At 39.0% G+C, this 26582-nt stretch overlaps 1 protein-coding gene across 7 annotated transcripts in view; it reads right to left on the bottom strand.

Annotated features, from left to right (window-relative positions):
* sptan1 (spectrin alpha, non-erythrocytic 1) overlaps nt 1-26582 on the bottom strand; it is a 76502-nt gene that overhangs the window by 30371 nt on the left and 19549 nt on the right. For 4 of the 7 annotated variants that reach the window (XM_061724902.1, XM_061724903.1, XM_061724904.1 and 1 more), the window contains exons 6-30: nt 25860-26004; nt 25115-25269; nt 24445-24580; nt 23007-23108; nt 22190-22327; nt 22001-22111; nt 20882-20959; nt 20107-20262; nt 19125-19329; nt 18173-18354; nt 17343-17586; nt 16566-16688; nt 15029-15246; nt 13918-14010; nt 12426-12560; nt 11615-11763; nt 10055-10111; nt 8158-8356; nt 7085-7189; nt 6972-7004; nt 5511-5546; nt 4604-4651; nt 3005-3096; nt 1831-1975; nt 1293-1474 (exon numbers count right to left, since the gene is read on the bottom strand). In XM_061724902.1, coding sequence (XP_061580886.1) covers nt 1293-1474; nt 1831-1975; nt 3005-3096; nt 4604-4651; nt 5511-5546; nt 6972-7004; nt 7085-7189; nt 8158-8356; nt 10055-10111; nt 11615-11763; nt 12426-12560; nt 13918-14010; nt 15029-15246; nt 16566-16688; nt 17343-17586; nt 18173-18354; nt 19125-19329; nt 20107-20262; nt 20882-20959; nt 22001-22111; nt 22190-22327; nt 23007-23108; nt 24445-24580; nt 25115-25269; nt 25860-26004 — 3267 coding nt within the window. The remainder of the gene's footprint in view (nt 1-1292; nt 1475-1830; nt 1976-3004; nt 3097-4603; nt 4652-5510; nt 5547-6971; nt 7005-7084; nt 7190-8157; nt 8357-10054; nt 10112-11614; nt 11764-12425; nt 12561-13917; nt 14011-15028; nt 15247-16565; nt 16689-17342; nt 17587-18172; nt 18355-19124; nt 19330-20106; nt 20263-20881; nt 20960-22000; nt 22112-22189; nt 22328-23006; nt 23109-24444; nt 24581-25114; nt 25270-25859; nt 26005-26582) is intronic. The other 3 variants (XM_061724907.1, XM_061724906.1, XM_061724905.1) reach the window with 2 other exon arrangements.

Raw genomic sequence — 26582 nt, forward strand, 5'->3', positions numbered from 1 at the left:
CCGACACCACGCATTACTTTTCTCTTTCAAAAGCGTTACCTTGGCGACGCTAGACGCCAAAATGCGCGCCCAGCCTTCATCTGATTGGTTCAGACAGAAAAAACTTTGTGCCTCAAGCCCCATAATACGGTTTGACGTACATGAACAAAAATCGGTACACTTCTTTATCATGTCTTTACTTAAAGAAAAGTCTGTTGGCGCCATGGCCGAAACCGAACAGGAAGTCGGCCATTTTGAACATTCTTAATTAATCACGTAATTTTGGAGCAATATATGCCATTCCTTCGAGAATTAATACGGCCCGAACCGTATCGTGAACCCAGATGTGTTATACATCAAAATGTGCGTCTCCATCCTGCGACTACGCGCATTACTTTTCTCTTTCAAAAGTGTTACCGTGGTGACGCTAGACGCCAACAAGCGCACCCCCCCTTCATCTGATTGGTCCATATTTGATAGTTCCCCAAAAGGCACCAAATTTGGCATGCAAGCCAGGCCTGGCGATAAATTTGATATTTCATGGTTTGCATTAATGGGCGTGGCAAAATGGCTCAACAGCGCCCCCCGGAAAACTTTGTGCCTCAAGCCCCACAATACGGTTTGACGTACATGCACGGAAATCGCTACACACCTGTATCATGGCACAACTTAAAGAAAAGTCTCTTGGAGCCATGGCCGAAACCGAACAGGAAGTCGGCCATTTTGAAATCTGATTGGTCCATATTTGATAGTTCTCCAAAAGTCACCAAATTTTGCATGCAAGACAGACTTGGCGATAAATTTGATATTTCATGGTTTGCATTAATGGGCGTGGCCTAACGGCTCAACAGCGCCCCCTAGAATACTTTTCTCTGCCATAACTTTTGAATGGTTTGACATAGGAAGTTGTGGGTGGTGTCATGGGACTCTGTAATGAGTCCTTGACCTTCATTGGCCTGAATTAGCCCCGCCCCTTCTTCTGATTGGTTGTCCCTTTTTTCTGCTATAACTTTTTAATGGTTTGACATAGGAAGTCGTGGGTGGTGTCATTTCTGATATGCTTATGGGGGGCGGTGGCCGTGAGTGCGAGGGCCCGTTCATCGCTGCTTGCAGCTTTAATTATTATTATTATTATTATTATTATTATCATTATTATTATAGAGAAAATACACAGTTTTTAATGCCGATCTTGTCATTTTATTTAATTTTTATCAGCTACACCTTTAGATCGGGCCGTGTAAATATTGTCGGACATTAAACCGGTCGGCGGTACAGAAGAGGTTGGAGATCGCTGAGTTAGACGACGGTCTGACCTGAAGTCGGAGAGGAAACGCTGCAGGTCGTGGGAGTTTCCCAGCTTGTCCTTGCGCTGGTCGGCCCGGCCCACCAGGCTGCTCCAGGCCGAGTTCAGCTCCGTGCATTTCTCCTGGATGTCGTCCACGGCCTCAGGGTGGGACTGGATCAGCCGCTCGGCCGTCTCCCCGAGAGAATTCACCTGAACACGAGAGACGAGTCTTCAGTAAATCAAGTAAATATCTTTTTATTTCACAAAAGAAAGACAACCACTTGTATAAGATGTCTGCCTGCCTCTGTTGGACATATGACATACGGTCGCATTCCCAGAACATATGCATGAATGTCCCCTCCATCTTTTTACATCTAGGACACTTTGACGAAATATCCTTTGATATTTTATGCATTTTTACTGGAGTTAAGTAAAACTTGTGGATGAATTTAAAATTAGCTTCCTTAATTTTATTACTTGTAAATGGAAAATGTACTCTTTCACAGATATTTAACCAGGCATTTTTTCTTTCAGGAAGATTTGAAGAGAATATAAATCTTAGAAACCTTATCGCCCAGCGCGGCCAGGTCCCTCTCGAAGCCTTCGTGCTTGCGCTGCAGAGCCTGCACGCTGGCCAGGTCGTGGCCGTAGTTGTCCGTGTTCAGGGCTTGATTCTTCTCCTCGATCCACTCTTTGGTTTCATCGGCATCCCTGAGGAGACACGACCACTTTTGTCAGTTTTTGCAACACTTGGTTAAAGGAATGTGGCCTTTATCTGAAATGATCTTAAACTGAAACAGATTCCAAAAAAGTTAGGCCTAAGTAGGTAAGTCTAGGTAGCTAGGTAGGTCTAGGGCGGGGGTCGGAAACCATAGACATATACACGTATCCGCCCCATGGAGCTTCTGCGATACGTCAGCGTCGCCGCCATATTGGATGTGGCAAGACTGCGCTGTAAACTAATACAAGTAAATGGACTTATTTTCATAAAGCGCCTTTCTACAAAGTTATTTATGTTTTACGTCTCATTTATTCATTCACATATGCAATAATATACTTGGGAAACAGTTAGGCACCAAATATAATATATTTAATTTTCTCAGATGGCAAAAATAAGAACTTTATTGATCCCACCTAGCAGTAATTCATGTTGTATTAGCTATAGAGAACAAGGTAGTGCCGAAAAACAATATATATACACCCCTCACAAAAATAAGAAAAATAGAGAAACATATTTTCTCATCAACAAAACATATTTTAAATTTTTCAAGTAACAAAATAACATATTTTAACCATTTTTCATGTGTTTACTGAGCAGCAGTAACAGCTTTTATTGTCTGAAAAATGGTTCAATTGTTTTTTTATTGTCTGAAAAATGGTTCAAATGTGTATTGATTCTTGATGAGTTTTGATTTTGCTTAATAAACTCATTGAGTGGAGGGGGGGCCAGACCATGACGGATTTTATAAACAAGTAAAATGTCTGCAAACTTAATCATATTTCCCCAGTTTAAAATATATTTAAACTAAATATTTAGTTAAAATATTACAATGATGATATAAATTTGACTTTTTATCCAATGTTTTCAAAGCCTGCTTATAGAGTTTTTCCACTGATTGTAATGCCACGGCCGTCACCGCTGCAGTACCAACTCTCCAGCTGAGTGCAGTCATTTCAGTCTGTGTGGACAGACGTTACCAAACGGTATCTATGCCGAGTAGAGGAAGCGTTTAGTTGTACCTGTGGAACCGCTGCACCTCGTGCGCGCTGCCCAGCATGTTGCTGCGATCTTCAGCCAGCTGCTGCAGGGAACGCCAGCGATTGTTCAGCTCCTGCACAAGAAAACACGCTGAATCTCAATCTTACCAGGAATATTTCTAGTTAAAATGTCTCATTTTTAGTTAAAAAAAAAAAATCGCATTATACTTAAAACAAGAGTCATTACCAGAAAAATAACTTATTTGACAATTTTCACTTGAAATAAGTAGAAAAATCTTCTCATTACAAGCAAAAAAAATCTTGTTCTACTGGCAGATTTTTCTACTTATTTTAAGTGGAAATCTACTTGAAACAGGTGAAAATTGTTGTTTTTTCCAGTGATGAGTCTTGTTTTAAGTGTGATGAGATTTTCTTTGACTAAAAATGAGACATTTTAACTAGAAATAAGACAAATATTCTTGTTAAGTTTTTGGGGTTTTGAAGTGTATGAGAATCTTCTTCCATCCAGTATAGGATGTGAACTTAAAAAAAAATCTAATTATAAGAGATTATCAAGTAAGTAAGTTAACACACAAACCAAGACATTACTGTAACTACTGAGTGTGTTTGACGGTGCAGACGGAAACAGACACACAGGCAGACGGGTGATGGAAAACCACAGGAGTTGCACGGCAAGAGGATTAAAACAGGGAAAATGATCAAAATAAATCATGATCTGTGGAGAATAGACCATGATGTTCAACTAGTATGTCAGCAACGAGTCATACTACTAGAGATGCACCGATTGATCGGACACTGATTGGGATCGGGCCGATAATGCCCCTATCGCTTTTGATCGGAGATCGGAAAATAATAGTTCAGAGCGGCCGATCTGATGACGTTTACAACAACAAACGTCGCCCGCGCGTGCGTTCCCGCATCTCATACCGAGCTGTTCTGAGGGGGCGTGGCCATCTTTACAAAACATCAATACTGAGAATGGCGTCGCCGGTATGGGAGTTTTACAATGTCTGAAAAGAACAACACATTTGCTAATTCATAATTCATTTTTATTTTAAGATTTAATTCCTCTTTCCACAGGAAAATTAAGGTTTATAGTTTACAACTTGTATCAACTCTAAGAGAGTGACATGTCTGCTGTTGTCTGTGTTGCTGCGCATGTTGTACATAATTATTACCACGGGAAGCTGAAGCTGGTAAACTACACTTACTCTTTGTAACTGAGTCTAAATCGTCTCTAAGTCTCTAGAGTGTGAAATATTGCACGTTGCCTCAGCCTGAACTAAAACAGACAATTCATGATATTTTCTCATCTCCTAATTTTTATACCTAATAATACAATGTCAGTGTTGTACATGAGACAACAATATTGACGAATTTATGGATTTCACGCTGTGATCGGGATCGGCAGATACTGGTTTTCGAGATCGGTTATCGGCCCTCAAATTCCTGATCGGTGCATCTCTACATACTACACAAAAAAAAACCTGGGATTTAGCTGTTAGGGGGCAGGAAAGACAGATGTTACGTGACGACAGCAGGGTTAGTTTGTAAATGAAAGGGTTGGACGTGGGAGTGACAGTTCAAAAATGAGTTTGGGGTCGACTAAGTTACTCTTACCTTGATGGTATTAAAGTTAGCCGTTGTTTGAACACCCAAGCGTACAGTCTAAAGTCAAAGGTGAAGAAAATATGGTAGAAGAATACGGGGGGGGGGGGGAAACAACACCACCACACCGGGCAAGAATTATGAGAGTTATGGAAACTCCTTTGATGAGTTTTGGACTTTAATCCAAGACCAACAAAGGCTTTAAAACAGTCAGGAAACGGTAAGCACTGCAATCATGAAGGAGACCGGACCGCAAAAACTCACAATCTTGCCAGGAATATTTGTCTTATTTCTAGTTAAAATGTCTAATTTTTAGTCAAAAAATCTCATTACACTTAAAACAAGACACATCACCAGAAAAATAACTTATTTGACAATTTTCACCTGTTTCAAGTAAATTTTCACTTGAAATAAGTAGAAAAATCTGCCAGTGGGACACGATTTATCTTGTTCCACTGGCAGATTTTTCTACTTATTTTAAGTGAAAATTTACTTGAAACAGGTGAAAATTGTTGTTTTTTCCAGTAATGAGTCTTGTTTTAAGTGTAATGAGATTTTTTTGACTAAAAATTAGACATTTTAACTAGAAATAAGACAAATATTCTTGTTAAGATTTTGAGTTTTTGCAGTGAAACGATGAACTACGATGAACCAAACAACGTTAACTGGGAGTGATTGAACATCCCGAGCTTTCAGATAATTTAAAACTTCCAACAGGAAGTGACATCATGCCTCATGCCAGTCACTACGTCACTGATTGCAGTAAACGGCAACACCAGAATCAGACATCAATCCGATACTGAACAGCGATGCACAGTTGCAGTATCAGATCGAGACATTTAATGCATTTAATTTTTAAACAGATAAAACAAACGAATGTCTGAATGAATTCACTTGAAGAGCTTTAGCGGAGACGTACCTTCCATGGCGACGCCGTCTTGGAATCAGCTTCGTCCTGTTTCAACAAAAGACCGTCAGCAAAAATTCAAGTCTTTCTCTCTGCAACACATAGATCAGGGGTCGGCAACTTCAGCTCTTTAGCGCCGCTCTAGTGGCTCCTGGAGCTTTTTCAACAACCTTTTTTCTCCTTTTTTCTCTTTTTTCCTTCTTTTTTTTCCTTCTTTTTCCTTTCCTTTTTAATTTCGACATTTCGACTTTTTTCTCGAAATTTTGACTTTTTTCTCGACATTTCGACTTTTTCTCGAGATTGTACTTCAACATTAATCTCGACATTTCGATTTTTTTCTCTGAATTTCGACTTTTTTCTCGACATCTCAACTTTTTTCTCTGAATTTCGACTTTTTTCTCTGAATTTTGACTTTTTTCTCGACATCTCAACTTTTTTCTCGAAATTTTGACTTTTTTTCTCGACATTTCGACTTTTTTCTCGAAGTGCATAATGAAAAAAAAAAATCTTCCGCCAGTTATAACTAATATAGATAAATGCAGCATCTGTTGCCTTCATTCTAAGGCTTAGGGCCAGTTCCAATACACCCCCTACCCCTACTTTTCAGCCCTACCCCTACATTTTGCGTGTTCCCGTGAGGGCAGTGGTGTCCCAATTCCTCTTTGCATGTAGGGGTAGTGGGCATAACGAGGGCTAGTGTGTATGAATCTAGCCCTTCAGAGCGAGGGATTTCAGATGCTGACTCGCTGACCGGGCCAGAAAAATTTCCCAGAATGCTTTACGTCATCATTTGCAGACTGAATAAAACAAAAAAACATGGCGGACATTTCTAATTTTTTTGTGAATAAAATCAATATTTTGAGTTAGTTTCTGCATAAAATTGCGTTTTAATTACATTTCTAGCGAGAAATATATATTTTACTTTCATAATAATCACTCAGTGAATGTACATTATCACTCGCTTGCTCGTTGTTGCAAAGTTTTTTCAGATCTCGCCAGAATAAAGGCTGATTTATGGTTCCGCGTTACACCAACGCAGAGCCTACGGCGTAGGGATATTGTAGATTGATAATAGTATTTAAAAAAAATTTAAGTTTCCTTATGTGTTCGCGTGTTTTTGCCCACCTTCTATGTGAAGCTTCAATGTTTTCAACCTGATCTCACAAAAATCCGTGAAATGCCCAGGACCGCTTACGTACCCGAACGTAAACCACGCAGTGAAGTAGCAAGTGGTGTCCCAATCCCTAGGGAAGATTACAAAGCCCTACCCCTTGTGGCTTCATTTTGAGGGTGAAGTGGTAGTGAGTACGGTGAACATTGGGATTGGCCCTTATATAAGACTTTTCATTTTTTGCGGCGCCAGACATATTTGTTTTTTTCTGTTTTTGGTCCAATACGGCTCTTTCAACGTTTTGGGTTGCCGACCCCTGACATAGATTTATGTGTAAAAAAAAAACAAAAAAGGACTCGAACCTTGCCAGGAGCAGAGCCCACCAGCTCTTGGTGCTAAAGGAAGAAAGGAAAGAAAACACATGATTAGAAGCGAAGCAGGAGTGAGATTACCGGCGACTGGAGGACGAGCGAACCTGAGCCTGCACCACGGGGGCGTCCTCGGCCATCAGGCCTTCAGACTCCAGCTCCGACGCCACCTTGTTGATGTCCCTCAGCCGGGACTCGTTGGCCTTCAGGTCCTGCAGGTCAGAGAGGAAAACACAGTAACATTTAGTGTTGTCCAGATCGATCTGCCGCCCGATCACGGCATTTTCAAAACATTGGTATCGGCCAAAAAAGTATCGGGACATACCTAGTTATTAATGTTTTTAATATATATTAAATCGTTATTTATTTATAATCATTGCATTTAACGTCACTTCCGGCCAACGAAGTAAGCGAAACTAACATGGTTTACATGTTTGAATTGTGAAATTTTATATATGTTCATGTTGCATTAAGCTGCTGCTCTTCATTTCATGCCATTCAGAATGTTGCACTAAGGTTAAGCCAAAAAGTATTTTAATTTTCTTGTGTTTGTGAGTTTGACTGGATGTCATTCAACTTCCTCTTTTGAAGTTAAATGTATTTATTTTTGTTATGTTAGAAGATAAATCTTGTTCCACTGGCAGATTTTTCTACTTATTTTAAGTGAAAATCTACTTGAAACAGGTGAAAATTGTCAAATAACAATGTAACACCAATAACCCCTTTGAATAACCGGAATTTGCTCATATTCCGGTTTTTAAAAACCTGAATATGACCCCTGGGTTACTTACTCATTTTTAGTAAAAAAAAAAATTCATTACACTTAAAACAAGACTCATCACCAGAAAAATAACTTATTTGACAATTTTCACCTTTTTCAAGTAAATTTTCATTTGAAATAAGTAGAAAAAAAAAAGATTTATCTTCTCATTACAAGCAAAAAAATCTTGTTCCACTGGCAGAGTTTTCTACTTGTTTTAAGTGTAATGAGATTTTGACTAAAAATGAGACATTTTAACTAGAAATAAGACAAATATTCTTGTTAAGATTTTGAGTTTTTGCAGTGTACTCGATTAATGGATGGATTTTCAGTAGAATACTGGATTACTAAAATATTCCATAGCTGCAGCCCTAGACCTCATTACCCTTACTTATTAACGACATTTATTAAAGACGTTACCTTCTGGAAGTCGTCAAACTTCTTCTGCAGAACCTCCACCTGCTCCAGGTCCGAGCCGACCTCCTCGTTGGTGAGCGCGCTCTCCTTCTCGTTGATCCACTGCTGCAGCTCGTTGGCCTCGCGGAACAGCATGAACTTCTTGCAACTTTTCTCCAGCATGTCTTTGCGTTTCTCCCCCAGCTCCAACAGAGTGCCGTACCTTGAAGACGACGAGATAAAGAAAAGAAATAAGAAAAGGATGGTCCAGAAAAGAAGTTACTGGAGAGATGGACGACGTGACGTCGAGCAGGGACATGCAGGCGAGAGCACAGATGTATGAGAGGGAAGAGTTGATGCTTTCCACATAAAACCACTTCAATGTTTTTTGGACAAAGAATCAGGGTTCCTACACATTTTTCAAGGTCAAATTCAAGCACTTTTCAAGCACTTTCAAGGGTCATTTTCAAAATCTTCAAGCACCTTCACTGCAAAAACTCAAAATCTTACCAGGAATATTTGTCTTCTTTTTAGTTCAAATGTCTCATTTTTAGTCAAAAAATCTCATTACACTTAAAACAAGAGTCATTATCAGAAAAATAACTTGTTATTTGACAATTTTCACCTGTTTCAAGTAAATTTTCACTTCTCATTACAAGCAAAAAAATCTTGTTCCACTGGCAGATTTTTCTACTTATTTCAAGTGAAAATTTACTTGAAACAGGTGAAAATTGTCAAATAAGTTATTTTTCTGCTGATGTGTCTTGTTTTAAGTGTAATGAGATTTTTTGACTAAAAATGAAACATTTTAACTAGAAATAAGACAAATATTCCTGGTAAGATGTTGAGTTTTTGCAGTGCTATATTTATATTTACTATTGGAGCATAGACTATTTCAGTTGCTATATGGTTGTCTGTCTGTACAGTCATGCAAGTTCAATGCTATTAAAGCACTTTAAACTTTAAATCAAAGCATTTTGTTTTTTCATATAAAATAAACACATTTCTGTGCAGTTTTGAAGTTTTGGGGATGTCCCTTTTTTTGGCGCCTGCGCTGCTGAAATCGGGGCGTCGCTTATTTCTATTTCTAAAAGGTGGCAACCCTAGCTGTGACAGGAGTTCTTACCGTGGTAACAACCCTAGCTGTTGACTTTCCTATAGTCTGATTTGAAGAAATGTATCCATTGGAGAAATACATTTTACAAAACCAGACCGTGTTACTGACAGGAAGTTCCGGGTGGATTCACGGCGTCACAATACACAAGGGTTCTAGCTGGGAGGGAATATGTCAAAAATCATAAAGATTGTGCAGTTTTTGATATTTGGCATGTTAGTTATGGACATAAGGTTTTCAAAAACCACCGCAAACAAATTGTGACGCCCTCTAGTGGCTCCCGCAGAAAAGACCAAAGGTCATATCTCAGCTTCTCTTAGTCCTAGATTGTTGTATATTGTCACTTTCTCTACTTTTTTGGTGCTTAGTTCTAGAGATAGAGTTTTTTGTGCAAAAAATGACCTTGAAAATTAAATTTGACCTTCAACATGACCTTGAAATAGGACATTAATCTCAGAATTGAATTCCTAGCGCAGAACAAGTTGAGAAAGTGACAATATACAACAATCTAGGAATAAGAGAAGCTGAGATATGACCTTTGGGCTTTTCTGCGGGAGCCATTTTGAATTTTCTCCAAACCGGCCACTAGGGGGCGTCACCATTTGTTTGCGGTGGTTTTTGAAAACCTTATGTCCAACACCATGCCGAATATCAAAAACTTGTCACCAAGTGCAGGATTGTCCTGAATTCCCTCCCAGCTATTTGGGGGGAAGAAGGTTGGGGGTGAAGGGGAGTGATGTTGATCTGCTCCTTGTGATGGCGATGCTTTCACGATCACAACACTCAGCTGATTCTGATTCTACTCACAGCTCCTCCACCTGCTTCATGCGCACAGACACGCTGCAGGCCTCCTTGGTGACCTGCCTGCTCGGTGAGCGCGCGGCACGACAAGGTTAAGGTGTTAAAACACACGTGAGCGGACAGAAGAGAGACAGAGAAAGAGGCCGGGGGGCAGGACCATTAGTGGAACAGGAATTAACAGAAAATAGAAATAAAGAAAGACTTGAAGAGTATGCCAGGACTGAATCATCAAATCTGACCAAAAAGAATAGTAGTAAGTTAGTAGGGGTGTAACAATATATCGTGCTACGAAATTTCACGATACAAAAACGTTGACAGAGGTGACAAACTGTAGCGTGATATTGGGTTATTAATATGAATATATTGTGTTTACTAGTAACATCCTGTTGGTGCAGCGGGATCACATGACGACCGTGCCTAATTAAATTTTACTTGTTCAATTGCTGGAAATGAAAAAATGTCGAGAAAAACGTCGAAAAGTCGAGAAAAAGTCAAAATGTTGAGAAAAAAGTCGAAATGTCGAGATCAATGTTGAAGTACAATTTCGAGAAAAAAGTCAAAATGTCGAGAAAAAAGCAAAATAACAGTCATGTTGCATTTGGAGTCTGGGACTTTTCATAGTTTATTTATTTACTTTTATTTATTTATTTAATTTTAGTTGTTACATTTCTGGAAAAGAAAAAAGTCAAGTCATACAAAAATATTTTTCCTTGTATGAAACTGAAGATGCATAATGCAAACCTGACATTTACTTTTAGTTAAGTTTGTGGAAAATGGTTGGCCTGGCTTGCTCTTTAAAACTTAAACAGTTATAAAGCATTACAAACTGTAACAATGGGGCAAACGCACAGCATTGTTTTGTATTTTGTGTCTTTCAAATAAAAGACAATTTTGTCATATGTCATATGTTCCTCATTCAAGGTTGTTAAAAAAATACTGCTATAGCACGAATCAATGTTTTTTATGATGTAAAGATTGTGTCGTCCCCAAAGGTGGGAGGATGAAACGATAACGAGGTTCACCTTACGGCCTCAGGCTGGGAGCATGTGAAGCTCTTAGCTCTGGCAGAAGATCAATAACAGTCATGCTGCATTTGGAGTTTGGGACTTTTCATAGTTTATTTATTTACTTGTATTTATTTATTTAATTTTAGTTGTTCAATTTCTGGAAAAAAAAAAAAAGTCAAGTCATACATGAGAGAAACTATTCAGTTTGTGGCAAAATATGTTTACTCGTATGAAACTGAAGATGCATAAAAGTTTTATAACTTTATAACTTTTATAACAGTTATAAAGCATTACAAACTGTAACAATGGGGCAAACGCACAGCATTGTTTTGTATTTTGTGTCTTTCAAATAAAAGACAATTTTGTCATATGTCATATGTTCCTCATTCAAGGTTGTTAAAAAAATACTGCTATAATATCGTATCGTTATCGTGACCTCAATATCGTGTATCGTATCGTTACATTAGTGCATCGTTACATTAGTGCATCGTTACATTAGTGCATCGTTACACCCCTATAAGTTAGTAAAGCTAAACGCTCCAGAGTTTTTCCTTCTTACTGGTTGTCGATCTGGTCCTGGCGCGTGGCGATGCTGCCGTGTTCGTCCAGCAGGTTCTCCCGGGATGACGACTGCGTGGGATCCAGCTTCTTCACGTAGGCGGCGGGAACGAAGCCCTGCCTGTCGTTCACCTCCACCTTCCACCAGTCCTGGGAGGAAGAGAGGAACACGTGTGAGGACCAGCTCAAACTGGATATGTTCATGTTTATACTGCAAAAACTCAAAATCTTACCAGGAATATTTGTCTTATTGCTAGTCAAAAAATCTCATTACACTTAAAACAGTCATTACCAGAAAAATAACTTATTTGACAATTTTCACCTGTTTCATGTAAATTTTCACTTGAAATAAGTAGAAAAATCTGCTATATATTTATTTTCTCATTACAAGCAAAAAAATCTTGTTCCACTGGCAGATTTTTCTACTTATTTTAAGTGAAAATCTACTTGAAACAGGTGAAAATTGCTGTTTTTTCCAGTGATGAGTCTTGTTTTAAGTGTAATGAGATTTTTTTTGACTAAAAATGAGAAATTCTAACTAGAAATAAGACAAATATTCTTGTTAAGATTTTGAGTTTTTGCAGTGCAGTCATTGTTCAACACATGATTATTGGTTTTGTGTGAAATGTCAATGCTGTGCACAATTTTTTTTTGGTGTTGTTTTGTGTTGTAATGATTGAATAAACTTACTTCATTCATTCATTCATTCATTCATTCATTCATTCATTCATTCATTCATTCATTCATTCATTCATTCATTCATTCATACATATGGGTTAGTGGGTGAGCGTCAGCGGGATGACCATCGTTACCTTGTTGGTGCTGTTGAGCAGCGTGAGGACGTCTCCCTTCTTCATGGTAACTTCTCGCGGGCTTTTCTCCTGGTAGTCGTAAAGCGCCAGAACCAGCTCCTTCCCCGTCTCGTCATCAGTCGGTGCCACTTGTTGCTGTTCGGTTGAACAAAAGATGCATCAATGACTGCGTTTCCATGCAGTCAATAACCCTTTTCTAACCGGAATATTAGCAATAACCCGGTTTTACACGGCCATGTAAACACCAATAACCCCTTTGAATAACCGGAATTTGCGCATATTCCGGTTTTTAAAAACCCGAATATGACCCCTGGGTTCCTCCTTTTCTAACCCGAATATTCGGGAATATAACGGGATTTCCCCATCAAAAGGAACAGGAATTTGTTTTCTGCGCATGTTCTTTTCACAAGGAATCTTGGTCTTTTGAGTCCAGGAAGTTCTTATAAACACGGAGAAACGCAAGACCAGGAGGAGACTAAAGGCTGGATTATTGTTCTGCGTTACACCAACACAGAGCATACGCCGTTGCCGTGACGCCGTCGTGAATCCTCCAGACTTCTCTGTCACTCCATTTCTCTGCGGTGCAACACCCCCCCAGAGTCCTAGGGGGGTGCGATCTTTTCCTGAATGGTTTATCCAACTTTTCCGGTCACAGTGAATCAAAGAGATAAGGACAACTATTGTGCAAAAAAATAAAAAATAAATAAAAAAATCACACATACACAAAGAAAAGAGCGCTGAAAGTTCACGACTGCTTCACGAACCGGAACCGGAAATGCGTTGCTACCAAGCAAACCAATCACAGCACTCTCTGTCTGCGTTGGGTCTGCGACCTCTCGACACGTAGTTATAATTTGTGGGAGGTGCGTCAGGCACGGCGTGGCCTGAGGCGTAGGCTCGGCGTCGATTTGTTGCAGAACCATAATCCAGCCTTAATCACTTCATAAATGTAATGAAAGATATGAACATTTCTGCATTTGTAGACGGTAGAAAGTACCGGGATAGCCAGATTTACTAAAAGGTGAGTGAAAAGTTGCGCGAAGCAGGATTTGTAGGAACGCCAGACCAGATCAAGCTCCACTGGAAGACGCTGAAAAAGGTGAACTACAGGGACGAGAAACAAAACGACTTCTACTGGGCTGTTGATTATTTGCCGTGCTGCTGTTGTGTTGTTGTTTTGGACTTGGATACAGGAAAAAGAAGCAGAAATGACGGGAATTGCGTCATGACGTTCTCTGTGCGTCGCTGGTTTGATCCAGATATCCCAAATTATTCCAATCACCATGTATACAGGGATATCCCTGTTTGCTTATGCATGTAAACGGAATATTCCCAATGGCTCAGTAACCGGAATATTGACCTTAACCCCAATTTTGACATGGTCAATGTTTTCTGATTCTCCTCCACACAGTTTTATGAATGTTTATTAATCGTAGCCTGCAGGACTGAGCCTGCTCCTTAAGACAGTTTTATGAATGTTTACTAATCATACCCTGCAGGACTGGGCCTGCTCCTTCAGGCCCTGGATGCTGCTGCCGTAAGCGCTCAGGTCCGACATCAGAGCCTCGTGCTTCTTCAGCAGAGCCTGTGGGAAAAGCAAGTCATCATCAATGCTTTCTCGTCTCTATATAAAAAAAATCAAGAATAGTGAACAAAAATGGGAAGCAGACTTGGAATGTTCATATGAGGATAAGGATTGGTTGACTTTTTTAGAAAAAACACACACTACGCTAATATCCACCAAACACAGACAAATTCAATTCAACACTTTCCATCAAATCTACTACACTCCCTATAGATTAAATAAACTTAATAGTGCGGTCTCTGCCATGTGCCAAAGATGTAAAATAAACACTGGAAATCTACTCCATGTGCTCTGGAAGTGTCCGATTATAGATGCTTTCTGGAAATACGCTGTTAAAATAATCTCTGACATTTTAAAATCCTATATTCTTGATGCTAAAGTCTGGATACTGGGAGATATTAGTTCACTAAATATGACTTATCATGAAAAGTACTTCATTCTGCTGAAGGCACTGTGGCAAAAAATTTTATTTAAAAAAAACAGGAAATCAGAAAAATCCCAGGAAGCCCAAACAGTGGATCAATGAACTTGTATCATAAAGCACTCCAGAAAAAATACTGTATTCTGTCAGAAAAAAAACCTAGAGACTTTGACCTTATTTGGGGACCCTTTTTGGATTTTTTGCCTTTATTGGGCGAGCTAATGATCTGAATCATCTACTGCATAAAAATGTGTTTTTCAGGACTTGATTATTTACTTTATTATTCATTTGCTCCAGTATTGATATGCATATGTGAAAAGAAGCTAAATGTTTTTGAATGATGTAATGTATTGACTATATGAGGGAGTGAAGGGGAGAGGGGTGTGTTGTTGGATTTATTTATTTATATTTATTTATTTATTCTTTATTTTTATTTACTTTTTCTTATTATTATTATTATTTATTTTTGTTTAATTACTGTTATGAAAAGTTAAAAAAAGGGGGAAAATATTGATATTTCTATTGTTATTGTAAATCCTATTTTTTTTCTTATTGCCCTCAATAAATATATCTATATTATATATCTATATCTCATACCTCGGCCGAGTCCTCGTCCTTCCCGTAGTCGGGGCTGCTGACGATGGGCTCCTTCTCCCTCATCCAGGACTCTGCCTCGTTGGCGTCGGCGAAGTATTGCTGCGCCTGCAGCGAGTCCTCCAGGTCCTGCCGTCTCTGGCAGCTCTTGTTCTTCAGCGAGTCCCAGCGTCCGTGCAGGTCAGACAGCTTAGACTTCACCTCCTCGCCGGCAAAGTGGCCTGGGATAAAAAAAATAAATCTCATGTGTACGACCGTATCAACTCTTTAAAGCCTTTAATGTTTACACGTAGCAAAAACGGTGGTGGTTTCATGCGTTTTGGCCGTTCGTTTACACCGGGAGTCGGCAACCCGCAGCTCTTTAGCGCCGCCCTAGTGGCTCCCTGGAGCTTTTTCACAAATGTTTGACCTTTTTTTCTTCTTCTTTTTTTCTCTTTTTTCTTCCTTTTTCTTTTCCTTTTTAATCTCGACATTTCAGTTTTTTTCTCAAAATTTTGACTTTCTCGAAATTTTGACTCATCTCGAGATTGTACTTCAACATTAATCTTGACATCGACTTTTTTTTTAAATTTCGACTTTTTTCTCGACATTTAAACTTTTTTCCTGACATTTCGACTTTTTTCTCTAAATTTTGACTTTTTTTCTCGAAATTTTGACTTTTTCTCTCGAAATTTTGACTTTTTTTCTCGAAAGTTTGACTTTTTTCACAAAATTTTGACTTTTTTCACAAAATTTTGACTATTTCCTCGACATTCCAACATTTCGACTTTTTTCTCGACATTTCGACTTTTTTCTCGAAGTGCATAATGAAAAAAAAATCTTCCCCCAGTTATAACTAATATAGATACATGCAGCATGTGTTGCCTTCAGTCTAAGGCTTACACAAGACTTTTAATTTTTTGTGGCTCCAGACATTTCTTTTTGTGTTTTTGGTCCAATACGGCTCTTTCAACATTTTGGGTTGCCAACTCCTGCTTTACATGAAAACGAAGCTCAAAAACGTCACAAAAACGATCAGTCCTGAAAACTCCGGCCAAAGTGGAGATTTTTAAAACCTCCGTCTTCACGTTTGCTTGTAAACAGAGGGAAACTGATATTTAGGCTTCAGAACGTCACATTATACAACAGAAACGTCACCAGCGTCATGTGTGCGACCTGTGTTTACAATTTTTTTGGCCACCGTCAATATTTTCTTGTATTTTACCTGTTTTATATTTTAAAGTCACACTTAAAGTAACTCCACTTCTCTGTCACTCCAAACGAAAGACTCTCGTTCATATTGGAAGTAACTGGAAGTTACTCGTGTCATTTGTTGACGTTTTTTTCCAGGATTCTGATTGGCTAGCATGACTTTATCTTCTTGTTACGCTGCCCCCTGCAGGTTTGGCTGCTCATAGCACCTTAACAGCGTATTTATGCGGGTTTGTGTAAATGATGGTATTTTTCAAAACGTAGAGGGGGAAATATCCGTTTTTGTAAATACCCGGCTCTGTGTAAACGTGGCCTAAAAGGCCAAAACAATTCCAGTGGAGTTAAATACCTTCCTCCACCATGGCCTCTCCTTTCTGAGTGACGGCCTTGATTCGGGGCTCGTGGCCCCCGATCTCCCCCTGCAGAGCCTGGTGCTTCTTCAGCAGGTTCTGGACACCAATAAGGTCCTTGCCTGGAGAAAATAACATCACAATCCTTTAAAGCCATGCCAACATCCAGCGTATTACACTGCGAAAACTCAATATCTTAACAAGAATATTTGTCTTATTTCTAGTTAAAATGTTTCATTTTTAGTCAAAGAAAAATCTCATTACACTTAAAACAAGACTCATCACTGGAAAAAACAACAATTTTCACCTGTTTCAAGTAGATTTTCACTTAAAATAAGTAGAAAAATCTTGTCCCACTGGCGGATTTTTCTACTTATTTCAAGTGAAAATGTACTTGAAAGAGGTGAAAATTGTCAAATAAGTTATTTTTCTGGTAATGACTCTTGTTTTAAGTGTAATGAGATTTTTTTGACTAAAAATTAGACATTTTAACTAGAAATAAGACAAATATTCCTGGTAAGATTTTTGCAGTGTAGCATCAAGTGCTTGTGCAGTGAAATAAACACAATGTACAGCATATACACATATATATATAAATATGTATGTACACAGTGCAGATTAATAAATACTGTTGTTATGAGGTGCATGTCAGACATGAATGAGTGATAATATATATTATAAACAAATGAGATGTGATTATATGAGACATTTTAACTAGAAATAAGACAAATCTTCCTGGTCAGATTTGGAGTTTCTGCAGTGTATTCAGACATTACCTCTGTTCGTGGAGGCGGCGATCGGCTCTTTTTCCCGGATCCACGTCTCCTCGTCCTCGATGTCCCTGAACAGCTGCTGTAGCCGCAGCGAGTCCGACAGCTTTTGCTTGCGCGCGGCCATGGGCTCGCGCAGCGCCTCGTAACGAGCCACCAGAGCCTCCTGCTTTTTGCGGATGTTGTCGGCGTCAAAGTGTCCCGCTTCCTGAAACTGGCGCGCCTGGATTGTTATGCCATCAATCCGATCCTGAGAGGAAACATTTACAGAAGAATTCATTCATACGGCTCGTTTCGGCATGTACACGCTAAAAACTCAAAATCTTACCAGGAATATTTGTCTTATTTCTAGTTAAAATGTTTAATTTTTAGACAAAAAATCTCATTACACTTAAAACAAGAGTCATTACCAGAAAAATAACTTATTTCATAATTTTCACCTGTTTCAAGTACATTTTCACTTGAAATAAGTAGAAAAATCTGCCAGTGGGACCAGATTTATCTTCTCATTACAAGCAAAAAAATATTGTTCCACTGGCAGATTTTTCTACTTATTTTAAGTGAAAATCTACTTGAAACAGGTGAATATTGTTGTTTTTTCCAGTGATGAGTCTTGTTTTAAGTGTAATGAGATTTTTTTGACTAAAAATGAGACATTTTAACTAGAAATAAGACAAATATTCTTGTTAAGATTTTGAGTTTTTGCAGTGCAATAATGAGGAAAAAAATCGCAATTAGATTATTTTCAAAAATCGTTTAGCCCTAATGCCAAATATCAAAAACTTGATGAATTCCCTCCCAGCTAAAGGCTATAGGAGTTATAGGAGTGTTTGGACCTGGTGAGCAGCCACGTCGGCCTCCAGCAGCGCGTGCTTCTTCTGCAGGTTCTGGACGCTCGTCAGGTCTTTGCCGTAGTCGTCGGAGGCCAAGTGGCCCTCGACCTCGTAGAGCCACAGCTCGATGTCCTCCACGTTCCTGTTGAACTGCTGCTGCTGGTTCGCCTCGCGCAGCTTGATGCCTACAAGACAAGTGAGAAACATCCATCAAAAACTAAAAAAGAGACACTAAACCAGGGGTTGGCAACCCAAAACATTGGACCAAAAACACAAAAAACTAATATGTCTGGAGCCGCAAAGAATGAAAAGTTTTGTATAAGCCTTAGAATGAAGGCAGCACATGCTGCATGTATCTATATTAGTTATAACTGGGGGAAGATTTTTTTTTTTCATTATGCACTTCGAGAAAAAAGTTGAAAAGTGGAGAAAAAAGTCAAAATGTCGAGAAAAAAGTAGAAATTTCGAGAAAAAAAAGTAGAAATTTCGAGAAAAAAGTAGAAATGTCGAGATAAAAGTGGAAATGTCAAGATTAACGTTGAAGTACAATCTCAAGAAAAAAGTCAAAATTTCGAGAAAAAAGTCAAAATGTCGAGAAAAAAGTTGAAATGTCGAGATTAAAAAGGGAAGGAAAAAGGAAGAAAAAAGAAAAAAAGGAAAAAATAAGAACAAAAAAAGCTTTAATCTGGTATAGTTTTGGATTGACTGTACATCGGATTTTGGTGGATGATTTTTTTTTATTTATTCATTCATTGATTGATTTTTTATTTTCACCTCCACCTCTTTTTTCTTTTTTTCTCCTTTTTTTATGAAAAAAAAAATACCAGATTTATACGGTAATGATGTGAATCTTCTATAACTGACTTTATTTCTCGAATAAAAGGTTTAATAACAAAAAACAAAAAAGAAAGCGTTATTTGGGCTGAATGGAACAATAATAACGTTTCTACAGTACCTTTGAGCTCCGTTGCCTCCAGCAGCTTCTTCCACTGCGAGCTGACCTCCTCCATGCGTCCGGCCACCTCGTCGGAGGCGTAATGCTTCCCGTCCAGCAGGTCCTGGCCGGACTTCTGCAGGGCGTCAATGCGGCTCTGGTTGGCCGACAGCTCCGCCTCGAAGGCCTGGTGTTTCTGCACTTTGCCCTGCAGGTTGGACGGATCCTGTTGTGGACAGACATAAGTAAAAATTTAAATTGAGTAGCAGCCGCAGAGACAAGATAAATTAAAGCTGCAAGCAGCGATGAACGGGCCCTTTCCGAACGGGCAATTTCCACCAATAAAGGTCAAGGACTCAAAATGAAGTCCGATGACACCACCCATGGCTCTTTATGTCAAACCATTCAAAAGTTAAGAAAATAGGATCTATCAAACATCGACCAAAGTTTGACGCGGCGCCACGGCCACGCCATTTCACGAAAACTCATGATTTTGATAACTTTTCATCGTTAATGTCTTTTGTGTCTCCTGAGCGAGTTTTATGTCGAACGGACAATCCTGCTAGGAGGAGTTTGTTAAAGTACAACACGTGAAAATGGCATAAATTGCGCCAAAATTACACAATTAATTCAAAATGGCCGACTTCCTGTTGGGTTTCGGCCATGGCGCCAAGAAACTTTTCTTTAAGTTGCGACATGATACAGGTGTGTACCAATTTTCGTGCATGTACGTCAAACCGTATGGTGGGGCTTGAGGCACGAAGCTTTCTAGGGGGCGTTGTTGAGCCATTAGGCCACGCCCATTAATGAAAACCATTAAATAGCACATTTTTAGCCAGGCCTGGCTTGCGCGCAAACTTTGGTGACTTTTGGGGCACGTTTAGGGGGGCAAAAAGGCCCTAATTTTGTCGGAAAAATAAAAATGAGAACAATTCCTCCAGATACAATAGGGCCTTGGCACCGTCAGTGCTTGGGCCCTGATTACGTGGGGAGGAGAACCTGCCTTGTAAGACTCGTCCGTGGCCGTCTTCATCTTCTCATTGATCCAGCTCTTGAGCTCGTCTGAGTCCCTGCAGGACTGCTGCAGCAGGAACGAGTCCTCCAGGGCGGTGCGGCGGGACTGAGCGCGCTCATGCAGCGCGTTACGGCGGCTCAGCAGCTACAAATGCACCGCAGACAAAAAGAACAGATGTAAAAAGTAACCAAAATGTAAATACTTCTGTAAATACTTCCACACTGGGAATGCTGCAATCACCCATGTACATAGTGTAACTCAAATCTGTTGTAAATCATATAATCACATCTGATCTGTTTATAATCTGTTTATAATATATATTACCACTCATTCATGTCTGACCTGCACCTCATAACAGTATTTATTAATCTGCACTGTGTACATACATATTTCTATATATGTGTATATATGTGTATATGCTGTACATTGTGTTTATTTCAATGAAGATTTATCTTCTCATTACAAGCAAAAAAATCTTGTTCCACTGGCAGATTTTCTACTTATTTTAAGTGAAAATCTACTTGAAACAGGTGATTTTTTTTTTTTCCAGTGATGAGTCTTGTTTTAAGTTTAATGAGATTTTTTTTTACTAAGAATGAGACATTTTAACTAGAAATAAGACAAATATTCTTGTTAAGATTTAGAGTTTTAGCAGTGTGTACCTTAACATGTGCAATGATAATAAAGTTGAATCTAGTCTAAAAAAATCTTTAGGAAAACAATAATGTAGCTGCTTGTTTCAAAGTGTGTGAGTGATGCTTACAGCGTCTCGCCGCATCGCCACGTCCTCCTTGGCGTAGTGGTTGTTCTGAATCAGTTTGGTGGCAAATTCATCCAGAGCCTGGAAACAACCGACACAAAGACATTTCAGTTTTCCTGCATAAGATCACTCTCTGATGTCACTGCAAATGAATGAATGGATGAATGAATTTATTTCGAACATGTATATAAAAAAAAAATAAATAAACAGTAACATCTTCATATGCACATAGGTTCAAAGAAAGGAGTAAGAAGACGTTTACACCTTTTTCTAGTTCCTACCCCTTTATAACTCTATGAATTTACATTATTGCTGTTATTATATCTACACAATATCCATATAAATATAGTCTACCGGTATATAAATACTACGTAAACATGCCTATTACTACATAATTATCCATATAAGTATATAGAAAATATAAATACTACAGAAATATTATATCAATATATAGAAAATACAAATATTATATAAATCTATATAAATGTACACTATATAAACTACATAAATATCCCTATAAATGTATATATGCTACATACATAATAAATATATAAAAAATATATATTTAAAAAAAACATTGAAAAGAAGGATGATTTCTCTATACCAAAGTAATGAGCGGTGAGGCTTGCTATGTTGATTTGGGTATTCATTTAATTGGTGATTTGATTTGAAAATTCAAGGATGAAGGAAACGTGAAGACGGCACCTTTTTTTTCTTTCTTATTTTTCGAGGAATCTTTATCCCCATAGAGGCAATTTGTTTTACTGGCAGTCTTATCACTTACTTCTTGCTTGTATTTCATTACTTTCAATAATCCTTTATAGGGTAGGCATGAATAAGCTTTGCTTCAGCCTACACCTTTTTCGGTCTAGATGTTATTTGTATATTGGAAACTTTTTTGTAATGTTTTCTTTGAACAGTGTATTCATTTCCTTGTTGTCATTTTTATTTTATTTTTAATTTTGTAAAAGCTATTTAGATGTTTGTCTTATTTTTATTCTTTTTTGTGATGTCATGACCGAAACAAACTAAACTTAAAAACAAAACAAAAAAACTAAATATATAACATATTACATTATTATAAAAATAAAGACTAAAGTGTGCAAAATGACAGAAACTTACAGTGATTTTTTCCTCTTGGGCACTAAGTGACTTCTCAAAGTCCTCATGCTTTTTCAGCAAGGCCTCCACGCTGTCCAGGGAGTCTCCGAGGTCTTCGTTCAGCAGGAAAGCCTGCAGCGATGCAGATCAGGTCGTTAGCAACGTCCACCTCTACAGCACCGGCTCTTCTCAGGGACGGGATTTTGTTACCTCTTGTTTGCTCATCCAGTTGTCGACCTGCTCCGTGTCCCGGTAGAAGAGCTGCAGGTCCATGCACTGCTCGTACTGCTGCCGGCGAACCTCCCACAACTCCAGCAGAGACTCCTTCTTCTCAGAGAGGACGGACAGCTACGCACAACACGCACCAGTATTAAAAACAGTGTTTCCATGCAGTCAATAACCCCCTTTTAAAACCCCAATATTAACAATAACCCGGTTTTGCACGGCCATGTAAACACCAATAACCCCTTTGAATAACCGGAAATTGCTCATATTCCGGTTTTTAAAAACCCGAATATGACCCCTGGGTTACTTACTCATTTTTAGTTAAAAAAAAATCTCATTACATTTAAAACAAGACTCATCACCAGAAAAATAACTTATTTGACAATTTTCACCTTTTTCAAGTAAATTTTCACTTGAAATAAGTAGAAAAATCTGCCAGTGGGACAAGATTTATCTTCTCATTACAGGCAAAAAAAATCTTGTTCCACTGGCAGATTTTTCTACTTATTTTAAGTAAAAAATCTACTTGAAACAGGTGAAAATTCTTGTTTTTTTCCACTGATGAGCCTTGTTTTAAGTGTAATGAGATTTCTTGACAAAAATGAGACATTTTAACTAGAAATATTCTCGTTAAGATTTTGAGTTTTTGCAGTGCAGTTGCCATAAATTGTCCCCATCCTAACATTTCTTTTAACGTGTTGCCAGCTGAAATGTTTTTTCTTAGATTTATCAATACTGTCCGACACATTTCCTGAGTGTGCCCTGCAGGTTTTGGTTTAGGTTTGCAGGTTCACAGTCGTACCTTTTCCTTGACCTCCTCGGACGCGTAGTGTCCGGTGCTCAGCAAGGCCCGGCCAGCTTCGTCCGTGGCTCTAAAACTATCCTCATGGGCATCAATTTCTCCCTGAAAGAGATTAAAAACAAACACCTAGAATTACAACAAGCCTCCCATGTGTGTCATTTTAGTCTTGTTCATCTTGTTTAGTTTATACAAGCAGCCCTTGGGAAGTATAATCCAGAATCACGGCATAAATGTTCATTTGCTACACTGATGATACGCAGCTTTATTCCTCTATGAAGCCAGATGAAACAGAACCGTTAACCAAACCTCAGGCATGTCTTCAGGCATGTGTTCTTTTTCTTCGTTTGTTCGTTCGTTTTTGTTTATTTCGAACATGGTTAAAAAACAATAAAAATGAATAAGAAAACAAATCCAGGTTACATTCCACCACATAAAGAAAAAAAACATATCAAAATCTATATAAATATACACTATATAAACTACATAAATATCCCTATAAATATATATATGCTACATACATAATAAATATATAACATATATTACATAATTATAACTATCCCTCTCAACATAATATATACTACATAAATATCCACATAAATATCTAAACATATCTCTTAAGCAAGTATAATATACCTTTTTTCCCTATTTTATTTGATTCTCATACTCCTTGTTAACCCATTTCCTCTTCCATGTTCCTGGTCTAAGTCAGTAGTTTCCTTGTGTTCCTGGTCTAAGTCAGTAGTTTCCTTGTGTTCCTGGTCTAAGTCAGTAGTTTCCTTGTGTTCCTGGTCTAAGTCAGTAGTTTCCTTGTGTTCCTGGTCTAAGTCAGTAGTTACCTTGTGTTCCTGGTTTGTCAGTAGTTTCCTTGTGTTCCTGGTTTGTCAGTAGTTTCCTTGTGTTCCTGGTTTGTCAGTAGTTACCTTGTGTTCCTGGTTTGTCAGTAGTTTCCTTGTGTTCCTGGTTTGTCAGTAGTTTCCTTGTGTTCCTGGTCTAAGTCAGTAGTTTCCTTGTGTTCCTGGTTTGTCAGTAGTTTCCTTCTGTTCCTGGTCTAAGTCAGTAGTTTCCTTCTGTTCCTGGTCTAAGTCAGTAGTTTCCTTGTGTTCCTGGTTTGTCAGTAGTTTCCTTGTGTTCCTGGTTTGTCAGTAGTTTCCTTGTGTTCCTGGTCTAAGTCAGTAGTTTCCTTGTGTTCCTGGTTTGTCAGTAGTTTCCTTGTGTTCCTGGTCTAAGTCAGTAGTTTCCTTGTGTTCCTGGTTTGTCAGTAGTTTCCTTGTGTTCCTGGTCTAAGTCAGTAGTTTCCTTGTGTTCCTGGTTTGTCAGTAGCTTCCTTGTGTTCCTGGTTTGTCAGTAGCTTCCTTGTGTTCCTGGTTTGTCAGTAGTTTCCTTGTGTTCCTGGTCTAAGTCAGTAGTTACCTTGTGTTCCTGGTTTGTCAGTCGTTACCTTGTGTTCCTGGTGTCGGTCCAGCAGAGCCTCGGCTCCGGCCACGTCATTGGCCAGCTCGTCGGCGTTGATCAGAGCCTGCATCTCCGTCACCCAGCTGGTCAGGTCCCTGAAGTCTGCGGTGAAACGCTGCAGCCTGAAACATCGTCACGAAAAACATCGTCACAACAGGGGAAGGAAAGAGACGGGAGAAAGACCTGAGTAGGGAATTAGTCCCAGTAAAATGATTCTCTTATCACTAATACATTGCAAAAACTCAAAATCTTACCAGGAATATTTGTCTTATTTCTAGTTAAAATGTCTCATTTTCAGTCAAAAAATCTCATTTCACTTAAAACAAGTCATCACCAGAAAAATAACTTATTTGACAATTTTCAACTTTTTCAAGTAAATTTTCACTTGAAATAAGTAGAGTAAGTATTTTTCAACTTATTTTAAGAGAAAATCTACTTGAAACAGGTGAAAATTGTTGTTCTTTTCAGTGATGAGTCTTGTTTTAAGTGTAATGACATTTCATTAACTAAAAATGAGACATTTTAACTAGAAATAAGACAAATATTCCTGGTAAGATTTTGAGTTTTTGCAGTGTAGTCCCGCTCATTTCATCATATTTAATTCTAAGCTTCTAAAAGCTGCATTTTTCCACGTCTTTCACAGTGATATATTTTACCGGTAGGAGTCGTTGAGGCGGGTGTGGCGCTCGGCCGCCAGAGTACGGATTTGCTCCCAGTTGGTGATGAGCTCATCCTTCTTCAGATGGATCTGGGAAGCGTTCTGAGGATGAGTTTGCTGCAGCCGCTCCACGTCTCCACCCAGGGCGTTAACCTGGTTACAAACACCAACACGCCACAAGGTCAGTGACAGCAATAATAGTTACACCGTTTCATTTTATGTACAATTAGATTCTGCACTGCAAAAACTCAAAATCTTACCAGGAATATTTGTCTTATTTCTAGTTAAAATGTCTCACTTTGTCAAAAAATCTCATTACACTTAAAACAAGCGTCATTACCAGAAAAATAACTTGTTATTTGACAATTTTCACCTGTTTCAAGTAAATTTTCACTTGAAATACGTAGAAAAATCTGCCAGTGGGACAAGATTTATCTTCTCATTACAAGCAAAAAAATCTGGTTCCACTGGCAGATTTTTCTACTTATTTTAAGTGAAAATCTACTTGAAACAGGTAAAAATTGTAGTTTTTTCCAGTGATGAGTCTTGTTTTAAGTGTAATGAGATGTTTTTGACTAAAAATGAGACATTTTAACTAAAAAATAAGACAAATATTCTTAAGATTTTGAGTTTTTGCAGTGTGTTATTGTAACCATGTAATTTTGTTTGTTTGTTTGTTTATTTGAGCACATTGAGTCCATGCTCGTCATGTAAAATGTGCTTTATAAATAAATTGGCCTTGCCTTGTCCTCCAGAGCGGCCAGATCTCTCTCCAGACCCTCGTGTTTGCGCAGCAGAGCCTGCACGCTGGCCAGGTCTCGGCCGAAGTCGTCGGAGGCCATGAGCTGCTCCTTCTCCTTGATCCAGCTGATGGTCTCGTCCACGTCCCTGGTGGTGAAACACAGTCCGTTACCTCCAAACACAGTCCGTTACCGCCAAACACAGTCCGTTACCGCCAAACACAGGCTCTTACTGCCAAACACAGTCCGTTACCGCCAAACACAGTCCGTTACCGCCAAACACAGTCCGTTACCGCCAAACACAGTCCGTTACCTCCAAACACAGGCTCTTACTGCCAAACACAGTCCGTTACCGCCAAACACAGTCCGTTACCGCCAAACACAGTCCGTTACCGCCAAACACAGTCCGTTACCGCCAAACACAGTCCGTTACCTCCAAACACAGGCTCTTACCGCCAAACACAGTCCGTTACCGCCAAACACAGTCCGTTACCGCCAAACACAGTCCGTTACCGCCAAACACAGTCCGTTACCGCCAAACACAGTCCGTTACCGCCAAACACAGTCCGTTACCACCAAACACAGCACCAAACACAGCCCCTTACCACCAAACACAGTCCGTTATCACCAAACACAGTCCGTTATCACCAAACACAGTCCGTTACCTCCAAACACAGTCCGTTACCTCCAAACACAGTCCGTTACCGCCAAACACAGTCCGTTACC

This window comes from Cololabis saira, chromosome 7, assembly GCF_033807715.1.
Source record: "Cololabis saira isolate AMF1-May2022 chromosome 7, fColSai1.1, whole genome shotgun sequence".
Classification (NCBI taxonomy): domain Eukaryota; kingdom Metazoa; phylum Chordata; class Actinopteri; order Beloniformes; family Belonidae; genus Cololabis; species Cololabis saira.